Raw genomic sequence first — 25,613 nt, 5'->3', positions numbered from 1 at the left:
GTGTGTATTTGATAAACATGCATGAAATGCAGAGAACTTTTAAAACAAATAAGAAAAGGTGTTTTAATGGAATTAAAGTCCCTGTAAAGCAAGGGTCATCATTTTTGAAAAGGTCTAATTAACATACTTTTGTATAAATATTTTTATGGTTTTTTTTAATGTACATAATTTTCAGGCTTAGCAGTGAGATCAATCCCTGTACTGCAGCCAGCCACAAGGGGGCGATTGAGATATTTTAGCTGAAAATTTCTATACCTGTCATGTTGTCTGTTAAGCCAGCTGCTATGTAGTGTTAAGAGGTAAAACCCAAGCAGGAAGATTGCACTCCCAAAATGCCTGAAACCGAAAGTTACCCCAGAAAACAGCATTTTTTTCTCCAGAATGGACTGATTAATACGCTGTTAACATGCACTGTATTTGCGACGTTCAAACTACGTCACGTCGCATTGCATTATGGGGTGCAGCGGCCATGTTGGGGGCTACAGTAGCAAACAAATAGAGATATAAAGTGTTTGAAAGAGACTGATGCAGTTCTCACATGATCTTTTTTCGAGCACACTTTCCAGCTTGTTTGCCTGCACGCCAACAAGGCTGGTAGGGTGAAAACTGACAAAAACACTGACATTTTGCTTGAATGAAGGCACAGCTAGCAAGCTAAACAACAGACCATATGACGCTACCAAAGCATTCGGTGCAATTGTATTGGAGAACTAGGAGGCAAGATTAGGTATTAGGAGCGCAAATACATCCCTGAGCCCCCAGTTTAGCCCCAAAAGCGGTTTAAAGCAGTCTAAATCCATAATTCAGACGTAGTTCTCAGTCTTTTCACATGTCCAAATCAACTTTATTCAAACACATTAAAGCAGTGATACTCAACGCGTGGCTCTTTTTTGTCTAAATTTGAAATGTTATTCCCCCACAAAACCATAAAAAAGGGAAACTTTGACCTCAGAATTATCTATCGCAATTTGTGTCCTGCACTTATACAGCAGGCTTTAATTGGCAAACTTAATTGTCAACCTTTATTTTTGTCTGTATAGTTCCATTGCCCTTATTTGCAATTTTTTTTGTTTCTTTTATCCTGCTTTTCGCAAAGTGCATTTTCCCCTTTTTTTTGCCACTTTTTGCCCATTTAAGGTAACTCTTGCCATTGAAGTCAGTATTTCCAATTTTCCCCCCATCTTTTTGCTGCTTTTTACGAATTTTAGTCACTTTTCGCTCATTTTTTTTGCCACCTGTAGGTCATTTTTTTGTCACGACTCACCCGTTTCTGCTACTTTTTCTCCACATTTTTAATCACTTTTCAACTAGTTTTTGCCATTTTCTGCCTATTTTACCCTTATTCACCCAGTTTTGGCCACTTTTTTGCAGCTTTTTCACCTATTTTGCCAGCTTCTACTTATTTTTATTGCCATGTTCACCCACTTTTCACCACTTAGATTGTGGCTCTTGCAAAGTATTTTTCAGCAGTTTGGCTTTTGGTTGAGTAACACTGCATTAAAGTTTTTAAAAAGGAATATTCTGATTTTGCTTTGCAGGGACTTTCTGTTTTTTTTTTCTTATATAGTTTTAATACAACACTTTAACTATACCATACACTAAAATAACCAGTTATGATTGTGTTACAGAATGGATTGAAAATCAACCACAAACTCTTAAGTCTGAAGTGTTTCTCGTCAGTATATTCCATGTCTACTCTCCATTTAAATCTCACTCCTCAGCTGATGAGTTTTCCCCTTGGGGGCGTGTGAGTTTAGCTCTGATGTTTGCGTGTCTGTGTGTGCGTCTCTCTTCAGGGAGGCTACCCCGCTGCTGCTGCCGCCGCCGCTGCTGCCTATCGCTACGCCCAGCCCGCGGCTGTAACCGGAGCAACTGCCGCTGCTGCCGCCTACAGCGACAGGTGAGGTCAACCTGGGACAGGCACACACGTCACTGCTGACAGAGATGTTTAGATAGAGACTGTAAGGAGGAAACCAAGGTCGTGTTTTATTCTGTTTTCACTGTTAGCAGACACAGAGGACGTTTGTGTGCGGTGAAGCAGAGCTAATGATGGAAGGAAGACGAGATAAAACTGAAACACTGCCAGCCTTTCACTGTGAAAATACTCTCTTCTATTTAAGTAGTGTGGGAGTTACCTGAAGTGAACCATGCTCTCATGGACCAATTAAAAATCTGATCAAGTGATCAAACTCTCCTCATAGATTAAATGATTTTACCTTAGAGTCTGATGGGGAATTGGGAACAGTTTCATCTTTAAATGTTTCTTCAGGAGCTGCAAATTTAAGATTTTTTTACATCACCTGTTTGAAGTTGGACTGTTTTAATCATCTAACACACCCAGAGGTGTAATGATGAGTTCAAGTTCTAGTTATAGCTATTCAGTTGAGGCGCATACAGTTCCTGGTCCTGCCACTACATTTCCTGCTTGTTTGTGTTCAGGAAACCATGGCAAGTGAAAGCGAGCATCTTATGTTAGTGTTGAAGTTGATAAATCTGAGCAGCAGTTGATTTTACTGCAGCTGAATCAGCCACTCAGAGAGATATGGTTGAGGAAATGCAAATCTGATCATTTATGGTGCCAGAGAGTGGATTTGACTAGTTGTTTCCCCACCTTCAGCCATTAATCTGACTCCAGAGTATACAAAATATACAAGGACATCACAGAAAGTGGCATTTACCCAGTGCTACTCAGTGGACCAATCACAGACCATGCATCCTTAGTGCTTTTAACCCTTTTTATGAACGTGCTCCTTTCTAACCTTGAATATTTGTTGTTTATTGTGTTTGTTTATCCAGTTACGGCCGTGTGTACACTACAGACCCCTACCACGCTTTAACTCCAGCTGCTGCTGCTTACGGAGTCGGAGCCATGGTGAGAAACATGGACACAAAAACAGCAAATTTAGTATTTCCAACCTTCTTCAGAAATTTAAATGTTCTTTATTGCAGCATTTTGTGAAACAGAAATAATAGAATGAGCAAATAATCTGGTAAAATAAACAAAAACTTTATCTGTTCTTTTGAATTGGAGCCATTGGTCATACAATAACTAGTTGACTTTTTTCCTTCAAGTACTTTATTAAAATAAGGCTAGGATTAACTTGAACTGGATTAACCCACAGGTAAAAATTGTATTTCTGTTGGTAGTAAACCAAAGTGTTATTGCAATCATCCATCATGCCTTTTTTTTTTTTTTAAAAAGAACAATCTGTTTTTATAAGAGAATCTAATCATGCATATAGCCTGATAAAATCCTTTCACTGCTGAGTTCTATTTATTTTAGGTTTCAATCAAATTAATTGAAATAAAGATAAAACAAAATTTATTGATAAGTGAAAAACACTTGAAATCCTTTAAACTTGCAAAGCAGGTGGATCATCCAGATTCCATGTCTATCATCAGGCAGATCCATCTTTTAAAGCTCCAGTCTGAAAGCCAGTTCTAAAAACCAATCAGTGTTGTTTGAGGAGGAGGAGGAGGCGGGAGCTATGGGCGGGGCTTAGCTGTACTGGAAGCCTATAGCAATGGCTGCCGCCAGTGTAGCAGTTAGCTCGGATGTAGCTCAAGTATGGCAATGGTTTCATCAGAACTGGGACACATTTCTTTATCGAATAAAGAGCAAAAACATCACTGAAAAGTTTTCATGACAGAAAGGATATTTTCACTCTTCTCCTGGCTGGCTTCGGCATGAGTTTCGAAAATTATTGGCGGGGTTACGCTGTACTGTTAGCTGGGATATGCAGTAGCTGCTGGTGGAGCATTTATCTCAGATGCAGCTTTGGTGTAATGGCAGTTTTATCAGATTTCTGCAACATTTGCATATGCATATGCAGAGCTTGAAGGCTTTAGAGTACTACTACAAAAAAATCTACAAGTGCATGAATGGAAAGATTGCATGACAAACATGGAGGATTCATAAAGAAACCTAAAGAAGTTTGATGTATTTTTGAAAATCCTAAATGATGATTTCCTGCAAAGAGAAACTGTAAACACATTGTTAATGACTGGACCACTTATTGAAAACTAGGGTTTGATGTTAATGATTCTGAATTGAATTGTCAAAAACCTGAGCTAGAGTGTTGATTCTTCTTTGTCCTCTGTGTCTTTCAGGCGAGTTTATACCGGGCGGGATACAGCCGGTTCGCTCCCTACTAAAACCACAAACCCCAGCGAGGAATCTCACATTGCTCCAAACCAACTCCTTTCACGCTCTTTGTTTGGCAGCGGCTCTCCTTCATTTTCCTTCAGACGGACTTCAACCACAGCTCGTGTTTTTTTTTTTTTTTTTACATTTTTATCCTCTCTGTTTTTGTGACGGGATGTCATCGGCCACATCATCTGTTTCTGTTTCTGTGCTCTTCTCTTCTGTGACGTGGAATCAAAACTGCCACATGCGTCTCAAAAGCTGTGGCTGAAAAACTTTGGGGCACAAATATTGGGACGTTTTTTAGAAACACTATGGGACCTGGAGGCGAAGAAGCTGCTTATTCACTCTAAACTTCTGTTTTTTGATCCTAAAGTCTCCCGTAGAACACAATCAGACTTGAACTTACACCGACTAAAAAAACTCTCTCTGAGTTTTCCTTCATTTTCAGCCTCCTTTACTTCAAACGGTACTTATATTTTTAAACACTACATTGATTTAAGGCTGCAGAATCCCCCGGTAAAAGTGCACAAATGAATCAGACTCCTTGGAGTCGAAGAAGACATGGGAATTATTTTTTAAAAGTTGGATGTTTAGCTGGAGGAAACACACAGAAAACTCAGAACACAGCATGGGAATATGATTCTTTTTTTGTCGTTTTTTAACTTCTCCCCAAACAACCGAGTTCAAAAAAGGAGACAAGGAAAAAACAAAGTGACTTTTTCTGCATTACCTCAGTTTTTCTGCCTTTTTCTTTATTTTGCTGCCATTCAGAAGAAGTTGCTATGAGAAAACATCACTACAGACGCTTGAACTGTCCATTTCTTTCAAAGATGAAGCCATTAGTTTGTCCTTATTGCTGGTCCACACATTTTCCAGTCATGACTCGAACTTTGACACTAAAACAGGAGGTCAGACCTGTTAATCCAGCTCTGATCCGACCCTGTGACAAACTGTGTACTCCCCCTTTATCCTCGATCTGCTCGTTGTTTCTTCTTCTTAAAAAAAGGACCAGGCACATTTCTCTCTCTCCTGAACCGTCACACATTCCAGCAGCAGTGAAGGAACTGGCTCAGACGGACACAAAAAAAATAAAAATGCAAATAATTTAGCTGCTCCAATCTGCAGCTTGATGGCCCACATGGGGAACCAATCAGCTCGCCAAATGGGAATCTCCTCCTGGATGGAGATCCCTCCGCCTGCAGCCGCTGTGTGCGATCAGAACAGCAGATCCATCGGATTAAGAGACTGCTATCATGAACCGGGAGTCTCTGAAGTGATGAGAATTTATCATTTTTTCTATTTATATTCATCATTTTTAAAGCGACAGGGATCCTGTCAGTAGGTGTCATTTTAAACCTTCATCATGCGCTCTGGGATCGTTCAGGCTTTTAAAGTTTTTGTGTGAAGGCTTCATAAACTCGATCGATTATAGACCAAGTCTGTCCTGTATGTATCACGTCTCCATTTACTCTCACTATGTCGTTATTTTTGCCTTTTTTTGGTTCCAAAGATTTTCTGAAGAAGCACATTTTTGGTCCTGATGTATTTCTTATTATTTTTGTGTTTTTTGCCTTTGCTTTGTTGTATTTTTTATAAGCGGCGGGTTGCAGCTGTATTAGTCAGTACAGTGTTGAACAGCACTCTGGGAAATGGCACTAAAGCAGCGTCGACTTAAAAGGTTGCAGCGATTTTGGGAATTCTGAGCGGCAAACCAAACAGCCCTGTTCAATAGACAGTATTCCCACTGCAGCTGAGTTTCTGTGGCGTTATGAAGCTCGTCGCTATCTTACTGTTATATTCTGGGTCATTTGTCTTATAAACATCCAGATTCTGACTACTGCTTTTATTTTATAGCTTCTCTTATTAAATCATGATCACAGAAAGCAGAAACTAAAAATCCAGAAAGAAATCAAACAAAATGTCATTATTAAATCATGAGATTAGGTTAGATATCATATACATTTGATTATTAGGAGGAAACTTGCTCATTTTGCTTTATGCAGGACATCAATCACAACTAAATTTGCCTCTCATCTGGCTGTCAAACACTTCGGCCACGCATGATCTGAAAATGTGTACTCAGGTCTTTTAAGTGTCAAACCACTGGGTTTTGTTGCCCTCAGTGCATGCTCACAGGCAAGGCTGCCTGCCTCGTAGACTTAATTAGATTTCTTTACATATTTGCACATTCTGCACACATGTAAAGATTTGTACACACACTTGCAGATCTGTACATGCATTTGCAAATGTAATGCATTACTGCAGATTTGTGTACAGATCTGTGCATGCATTTGCAATAGTTTTGCAACCATAATAGCTCATAGTGCCCCGGTTTCCTCCCACAGACCTGAATCATGCTTTATTGGTGGCTCTAAATTGCCTGTAGTTGTGAGTGTACCTAATTTTCTGTCTCAGCCCTGTGATTGACCACTGACCAGTCCAGGGTGTACCCTGAGTTTTGCCCTATAGAAGCTTCAGTCACCTCTAGCTTCCCCGTGACACCCTGATTGGATAAGTGGTTCTCAGCTGGTGGGTCACAAAGTCATTTTAAGTGTACCTGGAAGAAATGATGTGGCCAATAGTCTAATATGTGCTCTTATTTTGAGGACAGCCCTCTCTTTGTTGTGTCAGATTTTTTGTTCCATGTCAATTTATAACTGCCCCATTTTTCATTGAAAACATTTGGTTACGATTGAAATTTTTTTTTTTTTAATTTCCAGTCCAGTTGTTCACAAAAGGAGCCGGCTCTTAGGACCGACTCATCCATGAACAACACACGCAGGACTCTCTTGTATCCTGTCATCTTGCAAAAGCGTAGTAGTGTAGTGTATCATTGTGTCCTTTAAAAGCATGTATCTGACAATCTGAGTGAGAAAACCGGTTAAAAAGGCACCACTAGCCTCTTTGTTTTTGGCTAATTCACCTCCAGTTATACTTATCAACAGTGGAGTCACTGCTTACAGAGATTCTTCCTAGTCGATTTTCAATTCTAGGAAAGGATAAAATAAAAACAGCTGTCAGAATCTGGATGTGTCAGCCTGGAATAAAGCAGTACAGTACGATAAGAATATGGGCGTGATGTCTAAGCAACATGGCCGCCGTGGGGATATGGCCCATTGAATTTTGTGCGTGCACTCGTATATTTTTTGGCTGCAGAGGTGTTTTGCTGCAGACAAGGGAAATCAGAGCAGATGGAGTCATGAGGGACGTGCAGAAATAAAGAATGAATGGCGTTTGTAAGTAGGGCCGAATTACAGGCGAGATGAACAGAGGGGACACGTCCGCACAGCTGAGGCCACCTTTTAGAACAATGAAACAATGTGTGGGCGGTGAGTGGAGGGAATTTGTGGCGGTGAAGGTGAGGAGCTGAGCCATTAATCACTCGCTGACAGGATAACAACGTCCCCTGCTGTCTTTTTTAAAAAAGAAGAGTTTCAGGGGGAACGGTGCGCTCAGGGCCAGGAGGGATCATGTTGTTTTTGTATGATTGTGAAAACTGTGTGCAGTAGGTCCAATGAGTATTTTTGACGCGCATTACCTCCTTTTTTTGTCTTTTTATTCCTTACAAGTATTATCAGAAGTGTTGCTATGCATGCTTTGTGCAGGAGGAAGGTAGTCGGTCAGAAAATCTTTTCATTTGTGCATGAATTCAAATCCTAGTGCTGGACGAGGAGGAGGAGGGGGGGTGGGTGTTTACAGAGCAGGAGGATGAGGAAGATGTGGGATGTTGTGTGATGTGAGGCGACAGGAGTCTCACTAAAGTTTGGGTACGGGGCGGGGAGAGGCGAGCAGCTCGGTGGCTTAATGGGAGTCAATTCAGTCCGCTTCAGTAATCTCGGTTATCTCTGCTCTGTGCCTCTGAGCTCGTCGTGGTAATCACCGCTCATATCAGATGTGTAAAGTTTAATTTGATATGCCTGGACTCCTGTGGTTCGATTTTATTATGAAAATAAAACAAGAGAGTGAAGGTTGCCAATGCGATGATTTATCTGCTTACAGAGGAATTCACTATTTAGAGATCTTGGCTTTATAAGCATTATTTTAATAGTTAGGAGTTTCACCTGTAGGTTTCTTCATCCTGCAGCCATGAAACCGGCTGTAAAGTTTGCAAAAAGTCGCCCAATAGAAGCTCACTGACAGGCTTAATTAGACCGTTTGTATTGAAAGAAATATAAAAAAAAAAAAACTCAGTAAGAACAGACTGTTTGAAGACAGAAACAGCTAAATCACTCTCCTCAAAGCTGCCTGACTCCATGAACAAAGATGTATTTTTACTGGTATCTGCTGTCTTAAAGTTTGTTTCCATTTCAGTAGGACTGAGCTATTTTTAACAGAGGAAGGTAGTGGTTGACTAGCAAAGGGGATCTCAACCTTTTCAGCCAGCAACCCCCAAAATAAAGGTGTCAGAGACCGGGGACCCCCACTGTACCTGAAGGCGGTTGAACAGCCAGGAACATTCAAGAGAAGCCATGTGCAGACAAGGTTGTCCGTAAAGGGGGAGGTTTCTGGGACCCAGCCAAACTAGGGGTCCATGGAGGTCAACAAAACCATGGTCGATTGTGAAGTTAAGCTGTGAAAACCATATTTTATATTTGACCTGAATAATAGCCACTCTTATAAAACAGATACCTTTTTTTAATTCATTTAGCCTTCTTTAGATGAAAAACTTTTGTTAAAAACATATTTAAATGGGTTAAAAAATGGTTAATAAATGGTTAATAATGGTGAAAAGGTGGTGAAATTGGATTTTTAAAGAACTTAAATGGGTTAAAATTCAACTATAAATTCAACTTTAGGAACACGGACATAAGAAACAACAGTTAAACCACTCCTCTCAAATCCACCAAAGTCAAATATGTCTACCCGTATCCACAGCCCTGAATCCCAACTTTACATTTCAGTGGAACTTTAGACTGTTCAGTGAAGGGATGAGGAGGAAGACTAGCAACTCCCGTTGCTCCTTGAGGCAAAAATTGCACATTTTGTTAATGAGATCTGGTGCCTTTGAGGAGAGCTTGTTCTTGGTTTGTTAAACCTCTGGAACAAGGTGGTTTATGTACACCTTTAGGGAAGATTTACTGGAAAAGTACAACCCATAAATATAGTTTTTTTACCCCATTGAACAAGCTTGAATTTTTTATGCATATTGCAAAAAATCTACATATATTAACCTTTGGAAACAAGCCCATTCAAATGAGAAAATGCTGTTAAATTTGTCCACAAATCTACTAAATACTATTTGCAAAAGAACTACTTCCTACATTTGTTTTCATATCTGTGGGACGTCACTCTTTCAAGCAGGGATTTTAGATAAATTTAGGAAGTGTAAGACCAGACTTTCCTGTTGCTTAATGGGAGAAAACCACAGATTTTGTCAGTGAGATTAGGGAGCTTTAAGGAAAAGTTTGCATGGTTTGAAAAAACGTCTTCCTCTATAACTTGGTGCTTCTTCTGTCAGCTTCATTGGACAGATTTCTCCCCTAAAAGTACATCAACAAGAGTTAATTTACCCTCATAACAAGGTTCAAATTTTGTTCTTCATTACCCTAAAACTACATCGCCTAACACTTAAGAGGTAACGGTATCCAATGCCTCAATTCCTAAGGTTTTTGTGCAAATTGACTCTGAACAGGAAGCTTGCATATTTAGATATGATACGACTATAGTGGTGCTACAAAAGTCATGTCTATTTACCATTATAGCATTAGTGTTAGTCTAATAGATGATCTTAATATGAGTTTTCGACGTAGTGAGACGCAGTGATTAGGCTTTGAAAAATAACACTAAAAACACTACCAAAGGTAGATGGAGTTGAGTAATTCCTTCATTCTCTCTGGGCTAAAATTGCGTGTTTTGTCAGTGGAGTTTGGTGGCTTAGAACAGAGGCTGTTTCTGGTTTGAAAAATCATCTTCCTCTGCAACATAAAGCTCTTTCTCTGTGAGCCTTTGGGACAAATACACCTGAAAAATCCAATAAAAGTTATCTTTCTCCTCCCGACAGGCTCCAATTTTAACTCTATAAAGACTCTCCTTGAAGAACAGAGCTTTTGTTTAAAACGTTTCCTGTATTCTTCTCCTCAAAGCCAACAGAAAGTTGTTTTTACAATAGAGGGTACAGGTTTTCTTCTGCCTCAGATGGGGAGTATTTTTCATTTCTGTGTGACTGTACTGTCTTAAATGGTTCAGCTGCCACGCAATATTTATGTCACACAAAAAGGCAGAAATATGACTGATAGAAGAGGATGATCAGCATCTCCTGTGTCCTCTTTGAGGGAAAATTGAGGGTTTTGTCAGTGGAGTTTGGTGGCTTTGAAAAGAGGTTTGAAAAAGCTTCTTTATCTGTAACAAAAAGCTCTTTTCTCCTTAACGAACCATGTCATCATCGACAAAAGAAGATGTATAATCGAATATTTTCAGTCTTATAAAGTTGGAGTTTGAAGATCTAAAAGCAGAGTCCAGGTTTAAAAATGACGGAGTTACCCTTTAAGTTCAGCAGTGATACATGCTGTTCGATGTTTAGTTAGCAGCTTTCTCCTCATGCGGTCAGGTAGATCCTGCGTTATGAAACGGATCCAGATCAGTGAGTGTGACTCCTCCATGTTGCATTCTCTCGTTTCTGTCCTCTCTCTCTCTCTCGTTGGACTAAATCTCTGCAGAATCGGCGCCGAGCCGCTGCTGGAAACAAAGTTCAAGTTCTCCTCGGCTGCGACCCCGACTCCCCGCGCTGTGCTCACGTCAACCCAGTGGGAGTTTATTTTTCTTTCTTCTTTTTTTTTGTACAGGGATTTTACTAAATGAGTTCATGCATGTGATTTTTTAAATCTCACATGCTCTTCAAAGCTCATCATCCAAGTGTTTTTATTTCAGTAAGTGACGTGTTTTTTCACCAAGTTTTCTTCTGCCATCCTTGTGTCTGCCTTCTGTTTATTCTTCATTATTATTGAATGTATATAATAAATAAACTGTTTGGTTTTTACACCGTCGTCTGTGGATCTTTGTCACCGCCGATCTGTGATTTCTTAAAGCTTTTTACCTTCTGTAACTGTCTAAATCTTTAATTTTCTTTTCCTCGGTTTGGTCTGACTTACATTAACCAATCAGAGTACAAAAAAACACAGCAGGGAGGAACAATCAGCTGCTCAAGCTGTTTTATTACAAGAATAAAAGAAAAGTCACAGGAATAAGAGAAAAGAGTCAAATGAGAACATTTTAAACTCGTAAAATTACAAGATTCATTAATCTAAATAAAGTTGCAAGATTAAAGTAAAAGATTTACAAGATTGAAGTTGTAGACTTACAAAATTAATGTGGTGATGAAACACCGATAAATTTACTGTTTTTTTAGTGTAATGTTTTGACAAAATCCTAGAATACAGATGTTTTTTGGAGAAGAAGAATGAGATTGTTAAAAAAAAAGTCAATTACATGACAGTTTTAACCCCTTAAAGCCTGTTAACTCAGATAGCCAGAAAATTCTCATTTTTTCTGACTCAAATGTTTATTCAACCTTCTACCCAAATCCCCCCCAAAAAGAAGAATTGCCATAAAATTACATAAATATATATTTTTTGTATCACATTTGATACATTGATGTTTTTTCAACCAATAATCAACTGTAGGACTTCTTTATAATTTTTTTGCCTGTGTTAAAAATATTTTTAAGTAATTTATTGATCATTTTGATAAGATAGAGGTCCCATAAAAGTGCGTATCAACTATGACACAATAGGCATTTCGGGGTTAAATTTCCAATACTAATGTTATGAATTATGAATACAGTTTTTAATTTACTAAATGAATGTGGTAAACAAACCAAATTAAAGTGCTTATTCCATCAGATTAAAGCCAAAATATTACAAAAATAGTGTTGTGGAGGAAGAAAGACACATTTTTCAAATACTGTACTGACTGGTGACGTAAAAATTATACTGACTGTGATTTGCATCGACTATTTAGGAAAATCAGTGAAAAATAGTATTTGCATAATAATTTGCAACGCAGTGTTATGTGCTGTCAAACGATTAAAGTTTTTAATCTGATTAATCACAGGGTTGCTGTGGATTAATTTTGATTAATCATGATTAAATATCATTCATTTTTAATCTATATTAATCATGTTTCATTTTGCATAAGCAAACAGACTCAAGAAAGAAGGGAATATATATGCCAGGGCTATTCAATTACAAATTCAACGGGGCAAAATTTTTGTTCCGTCTTTGTACTCAAATTTCCCATCGAGAGGGGACGTGCTGTTTAGCGTCTTCCATATCGAGTTGGTTGGTCACTACCGGATCAACGACCCATTTGAGCATTTGCAGCGGCATGCTCGACAGTAACCCTACTTGGACAAACTGCCCGAAATGCGTCGCCAAAAACGTTTCAGGGATTTTGAGTCATTCTGTGCTGTAGATGGGTTAATTGCATTAAAAAATTTTAATCAGATTAATCATGGTGATGGATTAATCCACATTAACTTGTCAATTTTGACAGCCCTAGTTTAAAGTTGTGCATCTGTGAGATTAAAATTGTAAATGTAGTAGATTACAGTTGCATAGTAAACAAAATGTATTTTGAATATTAAAATTAAAGTCATACATTTTAGGAGATGTAAGTTTATTATTTAAGAGATAAATGTAAATAGACACAACATATGTTGATTCTTGGGATTAATGTCGTTCGGTAACGAGGTAAAGTCATGAGTTTTACCAACATAAATATACATTTTTGAAATAATAAATGTACTAAAATAATGTTATAAAGTTACAAGATTTAAATAACATTTTTTACAAAATGTAATTTGTAAATTTAAAATTATGTTTTGAGAATTAATTTGTTTTAATTTGTAAATTTGGAAGATTAGTGTTGTTAACTTACAAGTTTAAAGCAAAAATGTACAAGATTAAAATTGTAAATTAACAAGACTGAGGTCATTTATTTTTTAAGTTTTGTGTGTCAAATTAATGAAGGAATATACATTTATGAATTCCATAGAAATCCTGAAGATTATTGTCAAAATTGACAATTTTAAAATCAGAACTTTGCATATAAAGCTGTTAGTTTACAAGATTATTGTTGAAAATGTATGAGTTATAAATAGTAAACTAAGAAGATCAGTTTTGCTCATTTACAGCATTAAAAGCATAAAATTCAGAGATTAGAATTATTTGTGAACTTAATGTCATACATGGACAAACTAAACTAACAGGTTTTATGTTAAATGGTAAATGTATGAAGATTAATGTTGTAGATTAGCCAGATTAAAGCTTAAAGTCATATTGACTGCTCCATTATAATCCCTCTGTTAATAGTTGATCTGGGAGATTACCCCACTTTATTTAAAATTTGTCAAAGATTTTCATCGCTTTTTACCAAATATTCAAAAAGATGGTCCGTCTTGAACGTCAGTTGTTTGCTTTGTCCCCTTAAATTGACTCCTGCTTATTAATTAAATGCTATATTATATAATATTAATATGCTGACTATTATTGGAGAAGATGGTTGTCTTTGGAACAAAGATGATTCTAGAAGAGCGTGCCCTCCTACAGTGAGAACATTGTTTCCACTGCTGACGTTAAAGAGTCTAGTAAAGACTAAAGTAGGCTTTAACCTGTCAAGATGCTCCATATTCCTCATTAAAAACAGGAGCTTTCTCTGATAAGAGCACCTCAATGCTCTTGAGCATTTTCTACTTTTATGTAGTATTTTTCGTAAACATGGCCCTCATGCTCTGCCATACTTTTGCAGCCTTTTAACCATCTCCATACAGAAGCTTCTCCTCCTGTGTCACCGATGACAGAAAAAAATGTTAAGAGTCAAACTGTGCGTCTCTGCTGCATCGATCTAATCTTCCTCCGTCACCTCCGACTTCTCTCATGGCTGCTGTGGGGAACAATGTGGAACAATCTTTAATTGCATCTGGAGTTTAATGGCTGTAAATGGGTTGGATGTGGCGGGAAAGCTCATATCCCTGTTAATTGCTCTAATGCACAAGAGGCCAATTGCCAATTTGATGGCTGGCTCTCTCTGAGTAATTGAAGTCGAGCTAATTGGAAGAATAGATTGAAGGCTGTCTGATAAGAGGGGGGGCTGCGTGTGAAGATGGTATCTGTTTGAGTGAGGGACTGACCTTTGAAAAGCAGAGTCACTGCGGGACAGACAGACAGGATGTGGCTGAAAATCTAGATTATTTTCACTGTATTTAATTAACTTTCTATATTTCTTATTGTTTAGATTAAACTATGTGAAAAGTGCATGCTACAGATCAGATCTACAGTTAAACTACAGCTCAAAAACTCTTCTCATTGACATGAGTCAGCTGAGACTCAGCTGTATGTCTAAACACTGCCCCCCTGTGGTTCAATGCGGGAACTACACCCCCAAAGTTTATCAGGAACCCTGAGGCAAAAATCTGAATCAGGCTGATTAAAAAAGCAGCTTTTTTATGTGCTGATGTTTGGATCTGATATTTTAAAGACTGTGGAGTCCTAAGCTGTACCATTAAAGGATAATAAAATTAATGGATTAAAGTATTAATGAAAGTTTAAAAGTAAAAATATAAAAATAAACAAAACATTATTTAAATAATGTCTTAGAAAATGTTTTACAATGAAAATCAGGAGCCAAGATGCCTTGCCCAGACAGAGAGTGAGTCTCTGCCGCAGGTGAAGGAGTTCAAGTATCTCAGCATCTTGACTGGTGGATGGTCATGGACTCAGGGTAGACACCAAAAGAATCAGACCCAAAACAACCAGACTGAGTTTTCTCTGGAGGGTGTCTCAGCTCAGCCTTAGAGACAGGATGAGGAGTTCAGACATCAACATTCAAACCCAACGGAGGCAGTTTAGGTGGTTCAGCATCTGATCAGGATGCCTCCCTGGCGCCTCTCTTTGAAGGTCTTCCAGGCATGGCATCCTCCCCCTCATCCTAGATGGATGGATGGATGGATGGAGGGAGGGAGGGAGGGAGAGATGGATCGATGGATGGATGGATGGATGGATGGATGGATGGATGGAGGGAGGGAGGGAGGGAGTGATGGATAGATGGATGGATGGATGGATGGATGGATGGAGGGATGGAGGGATGGAGGGAGAGATGGATGGATGGATGGATGGATGGATGGATGGATGGATGGATGGATGGATGGATGGATTGAGGGAGAGATGGATGGATGGAGGGAGGGAGGGAGGGAGAGATGGATGGATGGATTGAGGGAGAGATGGATGGATGGATGGATGGAGGGAGGGAGGGAGAGATGGATGGATGGATAAATAAATGGATGGATGGATGGATGGATGGATGGATGGATGGAAAGATGGATGGAGGGAAGGATGGATGGGTGGATGGATGGATGGATGGATGGAGGGAAAGATGGATGGATGGATGGATGGATGGATCAAGGAATAGTAAATTGATTGAGGAATGAATCAATCAATGTATGAAGTGATGGATCAATAAATGGATGGATGATTAACAGAGGGAAGGATGCATAGTTGGATGAAAGAGGGATGGAGGGAGGAATTAATAGATTTATGGATGGACAGTAGATTGAAATAGCTTGGATGGATGGATGGATAGATGGATTGAGGGATGGATGGATGGATGGAGGGATGATGGATGGATGGATGGATGGATGGATGGATGTTGAATTGGCTTTGCCAGGTTAAGTCACCTATCCAAAGTCATGTCTCAGATTTATCCAGCCATCCATCTGTCACCATTCTTCTCTTGTTGCTCTTTAACAAACAGAGATGTTCACAGGTAATCCAGGACTGGACTTTATCCATTAACAAAAATGTTAATTTTAATCACAGTTAATCAATAAATTTTAGCTGAAATTTCCATCAACTTTATTGGCAATCTTATGACTCCATATGGTTAAGCAACTTTGTGATTTATTGATAAGGAAATGTATACTTTTTATTCAAAAACCTTTATTGACATCAGTTGTGACAGACATGAAGAAACTCACATGAACCCAAAGGTGCAAACACAGAAACACCCCCCCTTTCTCTCCTCTTATTCTCCTGCAGGAGCTCGCTCAGTTTGTGTACTGTAACTCTGAAAATGAAGATGATAACCAAGGATGACACGAGTCTCCAAAGTGCTGACAGGTCTCCTGCCCTCCTCCTGTCGTGCCTCATCTCGTCTCCTCCTCTTCTTCGTCCTCAGCGCTGCTCAGCACCTTCAGAGCAGCAGCTTCACGCCTCTTCTTTCACCTCAGGATGATTATACACCGTCACAGACACACACGCACACACACCGCTGGAGAAAAACACTTCCACTCTGCTTTTGTTGTGTGGATTTCCCGCCTGGAGAAAGCCGGACACTCTGAAGCCATGGGGCTGCAGAGATGATGAGTCATAGTCAGGGTTTTTTATTCTTTCCTCTTTTTAGGACAGAAGATTTGGAAATCCAGCAACAGCAAGTGACATTTTAAAAACAATTAAGGCATTTTTACACATTTGCATGAAAATGTTACACTTAAAAACTGCATATTTAACAGATTAGTGCATGAGCTGGGCCCCCCTCAGCTTTAGTTCTGTTATAAATCAGTCCAGCTGTGCTGTGATATTTTAATCCTGTCCGTAATATTCATCATAAGGCTCCTGGTAGTTGGTGGTCTGAGGGCGGGGGATGGTGTAGTCTTTATCAGGGTCGATCTCCTGAAACATAGAACGGCTCATTAATCACTTAGCAGTAATTAATACTCCTGATAATAAACATGCTTTCATTAGCCTTACAGCGTGACTCCTCTAATATCGCCTGCAGCAGTGAAAGGTCAAAGAGCTTAATTACAGCATGTGGAATCAGATTGCTAATCCTAACACTGAATTACTCACCGTCATGGAGAATCCGGACTCGTAGGGCGATCGCAGCGAAGGCTCGGCTCTGCGGCCTGAAAGGAGACATGTGATACAGTTAGGTCATTAGAGCTCTATTATATTCTGCTCATCAGAGCTGAGCAGACTCAGACTCTTTATGTTAGGTTGGAAAGAAGCCCCTTCTTCATTTTGGCTTATTTTAGCATAAAGTAGGAGCAGTTTTAGCTGTTTTACTATGTTAGAGTGCTCTTATAATGTCACAGTGGTGTGTGACGTTATCAAAAATGTCTTGAATTGGTCAAATTATTTTTGACTTTTAAAGCCGTAGTTCCCAACCCTAGGGAGCCCCCCACTCCTATCTAAGAAAAGCTAAGCCCCTGTGACCCACTTGGAAATATTAAACATCAATTGAATTTTTTTTTCATTTGTAAATCCCAACATAATAGGCCCACATACACTTGTTCTTGACAAAAGATCTATGTATAAACCATCCATTATTACGGCGGTGAATTAGGGCCACTCTAAAATAATAATGAAGGGTAGGGCTGAACGATTTGCAAAAATAATCTAGTTGCGATTTTTTTCCAGGTATTGTGATGCTATTTAATATGCGATTATTATTAGGTTCCTCAACTTATGCATTTTTAAAGAGCCCCAGACATGACATGGCCAAAAAAAAAACTTAACTGTGCCCATAATATAACCATAATGTGCACACAAAATACTAATTCATGGCCACAAAATACCAATTTGTGTCCACAAAATAAGTATAACATGCACATGAAATACTAATTTGTGGCCATGAAGTAGGTATAATGTGCACACGAAATACTAATTAATAATATTAATACCATTCCTGGACAGCTGAGTAAGCAAATCGAGCGTACCTTCTCTAAGGACTAAGGTAGATGAAGTAAAGGGGCTAAAGCTACACGATGGAGAGGGATAGTATGATTGAATTTTATTTCAGGCTGGGAAAGACATTCTGAAAAGCCTGGCATTGCAAGGAACCATTATTACTGAGAGGCATTGAAACAGAATGTTGAGAGCCAGGTTGCTTCACCGGTGGAGGTACGAGTTGGACACCAGGATAAGAAGGTGCGCTCGATTGGCTTACCCAACTGTCCAGGAATGATATTAATATTATTAACCAGTATTTCGTGTGCACATTATACCTACTTCGTGGCCACAAATTAGTATTACGTGCGCACATGGTACTTATTTCGTGGCCACGGATTAGTATTTTGTGGCCATGAATTACTATTTTATGCGCGTGTTATAGGTATATTGTGGCCACAATTTAATTATTTTTTGACCATGTCATGTCTGGGGCTCTGTACATTTTTGAACAAATTCAAGCAATAAATCATTCTATATTATAACCTACATTTAGTCAGGAACACTCATCATACATTAAACTGTTTTATTGCTAAATGGATTTACAGTTTTACTTGGTCTAAAGAGGCTCCCTGGGTTAGTCCAGCAGCATGCTTTGGCTTTCCTGGGAGCATGTGGATTGAACCCCCATATGGATGGAAACATAAATGACAATGTGTATTGTAAGCAATGAAGTTATTTCAGAAACAATTAATCCATCTGAATATGAAGGTGCAACAAGCTTTAAGCTATAAAGGAGGCAGCTGGGGTGGAGGAGGTGAAGCTGGCTATAAACTGATGGCGGCTGGGGGTGCGACCTGCAAACTAATGCTAAGTTTCTTCAATATTAGATAGAATGAACTAGTTATTTTTGCTCATTTTGCAAATTTGATACCAATGGCTTTATTGGAAGGGATTATCATTTTTATGTCACTCATTTTGACGAAAACAAAACATGTATAAACCACAAAAAGGAGGATATTTGTGAACAATTTTAAAAAACGTTGAAACTTGAATGTTTGCATAATGTGCATAAAATCTCTGCTGCAAAAAAAATAAATGTATTAAACTGCTATTTTGACACATTTTAAGTATAAGAAATATTGCAACTCATCCGATTTTGCGCCATATTGCGATTTAATCTAATTTGCGATTAATTGCCCAGCCCTAATAAAGAGGAGCTGTTGGTTTGCAAGTAAAACATATGATACTCAAGTTTAAAAAGATGTTAACTATGAGTGAAAAAATGAAACTTTTGACTTCTAAAGTTGTAAATTTAAGTGAACCAAAACAGAGCAATTCCAGACTATGAAGTTGAAAATCAAACCACTGTTTTCAGGTGGATTTCTTGTACATTTTCTTACTTTTCACAGTTGTAAATTTACAGTTTTAAAGACTTTGCACATTTTGGGGTTTCTACAGATAAACTTTAAGACTTTTTAAACTTGTAATTGTGAGGTGTTTTTTTCTTGCACATTTCTGACTCTTTAAACTCTGACTTTCTGAGATGGAAATCTTGTAAATATCAGACTTTACACCGCGTTCAAAACTATTATGCAAATGATATTTTTCTTTGATTTCCCTGAACACTCGATGCAAATGACAGTCAATTTTCAAATCATCAACCGTTAGAGCTTAATTCTAATTTCACTGAACAAACCTCCCAATGATAACTTATTTTTCCAAAATGAAAAACTCAAAATGCACTCTTCCACATTATTATGCACAACAGAGTTTCAGAACATTTTTTAGGTTGCAAAGAACTGAAAATGGTCATTTGTTGAATCTGCAGCATTAGGAGGTCATATTTACAAATCAAAGCTATTTCAATCAAAAACATCTTAACAGGCCAAGTTCCATGTTGAAATAGGAGCCCTTCTTTGATATCACCTTCACAATTCTTGCATCCATTGAACTTGTGAGTTTTTGGAGAGTTTCTGCTTGAGTTTCTCTGTAAGTTGTCAGAATATCCTCCCAGAGCTGCTGTTTTGATGTGAACTGCCTCTCACCCTCATAGATCTTTAGTTTGAGGATGCTCCAAAGGTTCTCTGTAGGGTTGAGGTCAGGGGAGGATGGGGGCCACACCATGAGTTTATCTTCTTTTATGCCCATAGCAGCCAATGACACAGAGGTATTCTTCACAGCATGAGATAGTGCATTGTCATGCATGAAGATCATTTTGCTATGGAAGGCACAGTTCTTCTTTTTTGTACCACGGAAGAAAGTGGTCAGTCAGAAACTCTATATACTTTGCCGAGGTCATTTTCACACCTTCAGGGACCCTAAAGGGGCCTACCAGCTCTCTCCCCACGATTCCAACCTAAAAAGACTCCGCCCCCTCCTTGCTGACGTCACAGCCTTGTTGGGACATGGTGGCCATCCACCAACCATCCACTACTCCTCTATCTGGACCATCCAGAGTTGCACGGCACTCATCAGTCAACAAGACTGTTTGAAAATGAGTCTTCATGTATTTCTGAACCCACTGCAACTGTTTCTGCTTGTGAGCATTGGTTAGGGGTGGCTGAATAGAAGGTTTATGCACGACTGCAAGCCTCTGGAGGATCCTACACCTTGAGGTTGGTGGGACTCCAGAGGCACCAGCAGCTTCAAATACCTGTTTGCTGCTTTGTAATGTTTAGCATCTGCTCTCTTTATGGGATGAATGTGTCCACCAGAAACCTTCCTCATTATTCCTCTATCTGCAGAAACCTGTCTGTGCTCTGAATCAGCCACAAATTTCTTCACAGTACGATGATCATGCTTAAGTTTTCCTGAAATATCTAATGTTTTCATTTCTTGTCCAAGGCATTGCACTATTTATTCTTTACAGCAGCAGAGATCCTTTTTCTTTCCCATATTGCTTGAAACCTGCGGCCTGCTTAATAATGTGGAACACCCTTCTTAAGTAGTTTTCCTTTAATCGGGCTAACACGGTGTATTATCTAAAAATTTGTTTTGTTTGTTTTCCCAAAAATGTTGACTTTCTTGCACTAAAATAGGTCATTGTCTTCATATTTTCATCTTTTAAGTTGACCCTATTGTATTATGTTTCTAATCATGGCTTTAAAAAATATATTTAAACATCTAATTTTGACAATGTCAGAGCAGACAGAATTCACATCCCACAGGCAGGAAATCACTGAGTGAGTGGGTAACTTCACTCATGGTGCAGATGAGTGTTATTGTGTAACAGTGCAATGTGAAAAAACACATTTTAACACAATTTCAAAGTAAAAAGCACAATGACCAAAGGTATGCTGCTTATGTTGAAGATAAGATGATAAATCTACAACCCCAATTCCAAAAAAGTTGGGACACTGGGTGGAAAATAAATAAAGACTATAATGATTGTCAGATCTCATAAACCTGTATTTTATTCACAACAGAACATAAACAACATACCATGTGTTGAAACTGTTGCATTCATTAAAACCAGCATCTCAAAATTGTGGAACAATTTCAGAAAAATATTTCTGTGTAAAATTGGTAAGACTTTGTATATCCCACCATTTACAGTCCATAATATCATTATAAGATTTGGAGAATCTGGAGAAATCTCTTTTTACAAGGGACAAGGATGAAGGTTAATATTGGATGCTTGTGATCTTCTGGTCCTCAGGGGCGACTGCATTGAAAACAGGCATTGTTCTGTACTGGAAAACCGTGCATGGGCCCCGGAACACTTGCAGAAATCACTGTCTGTCATCCACACATGTAAGTTCAAGCTGGATCATGCAAAAAAGAAGCCAAATGTGAACACAATCCAGAAACACTGCCGTCTTCTCTGGGCCAAAGCTCATTAAAAATGGACCTAAACTGTTCTGTTGTGCAGAAACCATGGATGTCATGTCCTGTGGACTAAAGAGGAGAGGGACCATCCAGCTTGTTATCCTGGCTCAGTTCTAAAGCCTGCATCCCTGATAGTATGGGGTTACATTAGTGCCTATAGCAAGGGCAGCTCCAGTCCAAACAACATCTCCTTTAGGGAAAAGCCTTGACTGTTTCTGCAAGACAATGCTAACCCACCGCTGTCACAACAGCATGGCTTCACAGTATAAGAGTCCAGGTGCTGAGCTGCCCTATCCGCAGTCCAGACCTTTCACTAATATAAAACATTTGGAGCATCATCCTGCAAAGAAGACTGAGCATGTTCTGCTCTACTGTGAATGAAATATGGGTTTATGAGATAATGACAATCATTGCATTCTTTTTTCTTAACATTTTACACAGCGCCCCAACTTTTTTGAAACTGTGGTTGCAGATTAGATGTTTTTTAAGCCTTTTTTTGCACCCCTTATCCTTTGTCCCATTAAAAAGCTCAACACAAGCCCTCTAAATTGGTCCTAACTCAGTCTGACTTGTGTTAAAGCATCTCACCTCTCCTGTTCTCACCATCGTTCTCAAAGCTCCCGTTCTCTTTCCCTTCCTTCGGGCTGTTCAGTTCCGGGATGTCAGCGCTGGGGCTGGTCCATCCAGCGAAGCTCAAAGGGGCATCTTTGGACTTTGCTTCACCCCTGCAGAGGAAGGCGATCTGGGACAACCCGTGCCCCATCAGTAACACCCAGCCGTTCACCACCAGAGCAATAGAGAGCACCGGATCATCCCACTGAGGCCGACGGTTCACTTCAGGGTTCCCCCAGGTGAGCATGGTGATCCAGACCACCCAGATACAGGTGGAGAGCATCAATGTGATGAAGAGGAGCGCAGCTTGCAACCTCCACTGCAGGTGGGCGGGGCCTGAGTAGCTGTAGCTGTAGGTGAAGCAGGAGCGGCACAGGAAGCGAAGTGAGAGGATGAGGCTGACCCCCAGGAGGCACAGCACGTAGATCTGCAGCATGACGAACTCTTCCTGGCTGTACTGGCACGGCTTCTTGTCCCGCACCAACACCAGGATCAGATACTCAGTACAGATGATCACCTGGACTATGAAGAGCCCCAAGGCCACGCCGGGCTCACCCCAACCACGGGCTGCGGCGAAGCCCAGCAGAGCGAGACAGCGAGCCAACAGGCAGGAGAAAGCCAGCGAGAAGAGCACGGCGAAGAGGAAGAGCCTGGTGGGACAAGTCTGAGGGGTGAGGCGGACGATGAAGGAGAAAGTGAGTGCGAAGATCCCGGCAGTGGCCAACAAAAACATGGACATGCACATCACCGTGCCTCCGATACTGCTGCGCTGTTGCCTCGATGAAATGCAGATCCAGAAGGACCAGATCAGCAGGCCGAAGAGGAGAGCCACGCTGAACAGGAACCCTGCAGAGGCCAGCGTCTCCAGAACGATTCCCCATGCTGCCCGGCGGTCACACAGGTACCTGTAGATGGGGTTCAGACCAGTCCTGCAGCCCGGCACACGCTTTGGAGTCGTTGCATTTGAGGACGGAGCAGCAGTGGTCAGCGTGTTGGCTGTGGCGTTAGCTGAGCTGCTGTTGGTTGACTGGCAGAGACACGAAAGAGGAACACAGAGGAGGACGAGGACGGGGAGAAGAGATCGGTGCTGCTCCGATAAAAGAGCCATTTTCATTGACGGAGGATCCAAGCCTGTCTTTACGACTCTTTGATATTCAAGGTCGTTTCTCCTGAAACAAAAAAGCACATGTCAGCAGAAATAGCTCATGTTTAAAAGCTTTGAATAAAGTTTCCCTGAGAGAGATAACAGGCAGAAGATAAACAGGCAGCATAAAAAAAGAAGACGGGATGAGACAAAGGTCACACTGAGGAGAAAATAGGAGAGAGTGATTTGACAGGTTAGTGTGAGAAGAGGAGGGAGTGCATAAACATGCCAGAACACGGCTGAGGAGAGTGTCAGACGAGGCTGAGAGGAGGAGGAACAATGGAGACAAGGTGAGGTTAGGACTGAGGATGATGTCATTATTTACCATTAATACTCACAAATATGGCGCTAACGTCATGCCGTTCAAGGCGAGAGGGATAACTCAGTGTCACAGATGCTAGACGATCAGTTTTTAAAGTCAAGATTAATGGAATTTTTAAAGTTAATCATGATTTTAACCCAGAGGACTGCATTATAGTTAGATTACATGACTAGTAAATTTGACCTCTTATTATGAAGAGAGATATGTTTTACTTTAATATGATCTAGTTGCTCTTCTTTACTCCTCAACCTCCTCAACCGTTCATCTGTGATGGACACTCTCACAGACCGTTCATCTGAGACGCCGTAAATCTCAGATCAGAAACACACAATGAAACGTTCTAAATAAAATAGGGTTATATTACGGTTTAGGGTTAGGAGAAGGGAAAGGATATTACAAGTCAAAAACCTGACCTGCAAAACCTGATGACCTAAACATCTAATAAAGCTGAGTAAATGGTCAGATCCAGGAAAAACTCTCGTCTTCTATGAGAATATTCAGTAAGGTTAGCTTACATAGCTCTTTTAACTGCACAAGCTACATAGCTAATAGAGCTACATAAGTAATAGAGCTACTTAGTTAGTGGAGTTACCTAGCTAGGGAGCTAGATAGTTAAAGGACCTATGTAGCTTATAAGGCTACATAGCTAGTGTAGCTACATAGCTAATGAAGCTACAGTGCTGGTGGAGCTATGTAGCTAATTGATCTATGTGGCTAATTGAAACACATAGCTTGCAGAGTTAATTAGCTTATGGAGCTACATAGCTATTGTAGCTACAGTGCTGATGGAGCTATATAGCTGGGGGAGCTACATATCTAATGGAGCTACATTGCTGGAGGAGCTACAAAGCTAATGCAGCCACATAGCTAGCAGTATTAATTAACTAATGGAGGTACATAACTAATTGAGCTTCATTGCTAATGGAGATACATTGCTGGCAGGGCTAGGTAGCTAATGGAGCTATGTAACTAATGGCGCTACATAGCTAGCAGAGTTGATTAGCTGATGGAGCTACATAGCTGGTGGAGCTACGTAGCTATCGGAGCAATCGCTGTGCTCCATTTACCTTGGATGTCAGATGTCTGAGCTGAGAACGACATTACACCCAAGTTAAATGCATTCCATTGGCTAGGAGGTCGTTGGTCACCCTGGGGGTGTCTCCGACTTTCTGAAGTGGAATTCAGAGGTCAGTGAACTTTTTGATGATATATCCGACTAGCAGCTCTGAATTTACGACCGTGAGATGTTAATGGAAGGTGCCATAAAACTCACAAAGCAGCCACATGAACTACATATCTACGTAGCTAAGTTACATTTGCTAATGCTTACATTGGTGACGTTAACTTAGCAATACTGGCTTATGTAGTATTGTTAATTATTTAGCCAGTGTAGCTATGTTAGCTTTGGCTAAAGCTAAGGTAGCTTAACCCTCAGAGGTCCACGGCTATTTTACCATTTGTTAAATACTTTTATTTTGACAATATAATCCGCTCAGAAAATGTTTACCCAGCTCATGTTTGGTATTATTTTTTCTGCACTACCTCAACTATTTTTTAAGTTAAACTTAATTTATTAGATTTATTGCTATTTAAAACAATATATTTTCATTTTTTTAAAAGAAATTACAAAACGCTGAAATTATGAAAAAACTACCAGTCCACAGTCGTTTGTGTGTAACACTGATTTTTATATCAAATTTAGATGATCATATTTCTTGTTTTACTTGGCCTATTAACATCAAACAAACACTGAAAGAAAGCTTAAAAATCACACTTTCCACACAAAGTGATTGCTATGCAAAGTGTAGCTTTGTTTTCATGCTATCATGTGCGTATGAAGAAATCACACTGCTGTATTCGTGCACCCCTAAGGGTTAAAATGACCACGACTGTACTGTT

The 25,613-nt window shown here is 39.7% G+C and overlaps 2 protein-coding genes across 5 annotated transcripts in view; one reads left to right on the top strand and one right to left on the bottom strand.

Moving 5' to 3' along the window:
* LOC121529430 (RNA binding protein fox-1 homolog 2-like) overlaps positions 1 to 8,637 on the top strand; it is a 114,167-nt gene extending 105,530 nt beyond the window's left edge. For all 3 annotated transcript variants that reach the window (XR_005993579.1, XM_041817273.1, XM_041817272.1), the window contains 3 exons: positions 1,797 to 1,900; positions 2,797 to 2,872; positions 4,111 to 8,637. Coding sequence is in view for 2 of the 3 variants with exons in the window: in XM_041817273.1 (XP_041673207.1) it covers positions 1,797 to 1,900; positions 2,797 to 2,872; positions 4,111 to 4,155 (225 nt within the window). In the remaining variant the exon portion in view is untranslated. The remainder of the gene's footprint in view (positions 1 to 1,796; positions 1,901 to 2,796; positions 2,873 to 4,110) is intronic.
* A 7,517-nt stretch (positions 8,638 to 16,154) lies between these two features.
* On the bottom strand, positions 16,155 to 23,372 carry LOC121503786 (retinoic acid-induced protein 3). Of its 2 annotated transcripts, none has more exons than XM_041778343.1 (3): positions 22,225 to 23,372; positions 16,987 to 17,042; positions 16,155 to 16,809 (listed from the first exon to the last, which is right to left on the bottom strand). In XM_041778343.1, the coding sequence occupies exons 1-3, from the start codon at positions 23,360 to 23,362 to the stop codon at positions 16,720 to 16,722; spliced, it is 1,284 nt and encodes a 427-aa protein (XP_041634277.1). In that variant the 5' UTR covers positions 23,363 to 23,372; the 3' UTR covers positions 16,155 to 16,719. The 2 variants fall into 2 exon arrangements, with proteins under 2 accessions (XP_041634277.1, XP_041634278.1); XM_041778344.1 differs by having other exon boundaries at positions 22,240 to 23,372.
* Positions 23,373 to 25,613: the final 2,241 nt, after the last annotated feature.

This window comes from Cheilinus undulatus, linkage group 21, assembly GCF_018320785.1.
Source record: "Cheilinus undulatus linkage group 21, ASM1832078v1, whole genome shotgun sequence".
Taxonomy (NCBI): Eukaryota; Metazoa; Chordata; class Actinopteri; order Labriformes; family Labridae; genus Cheilinus; species Cheilinus undulatus.
Note: the sequence above shows the minus strand (reverse complement) of the source record. Positions and strands in the feature narration are given on the sequence as shown.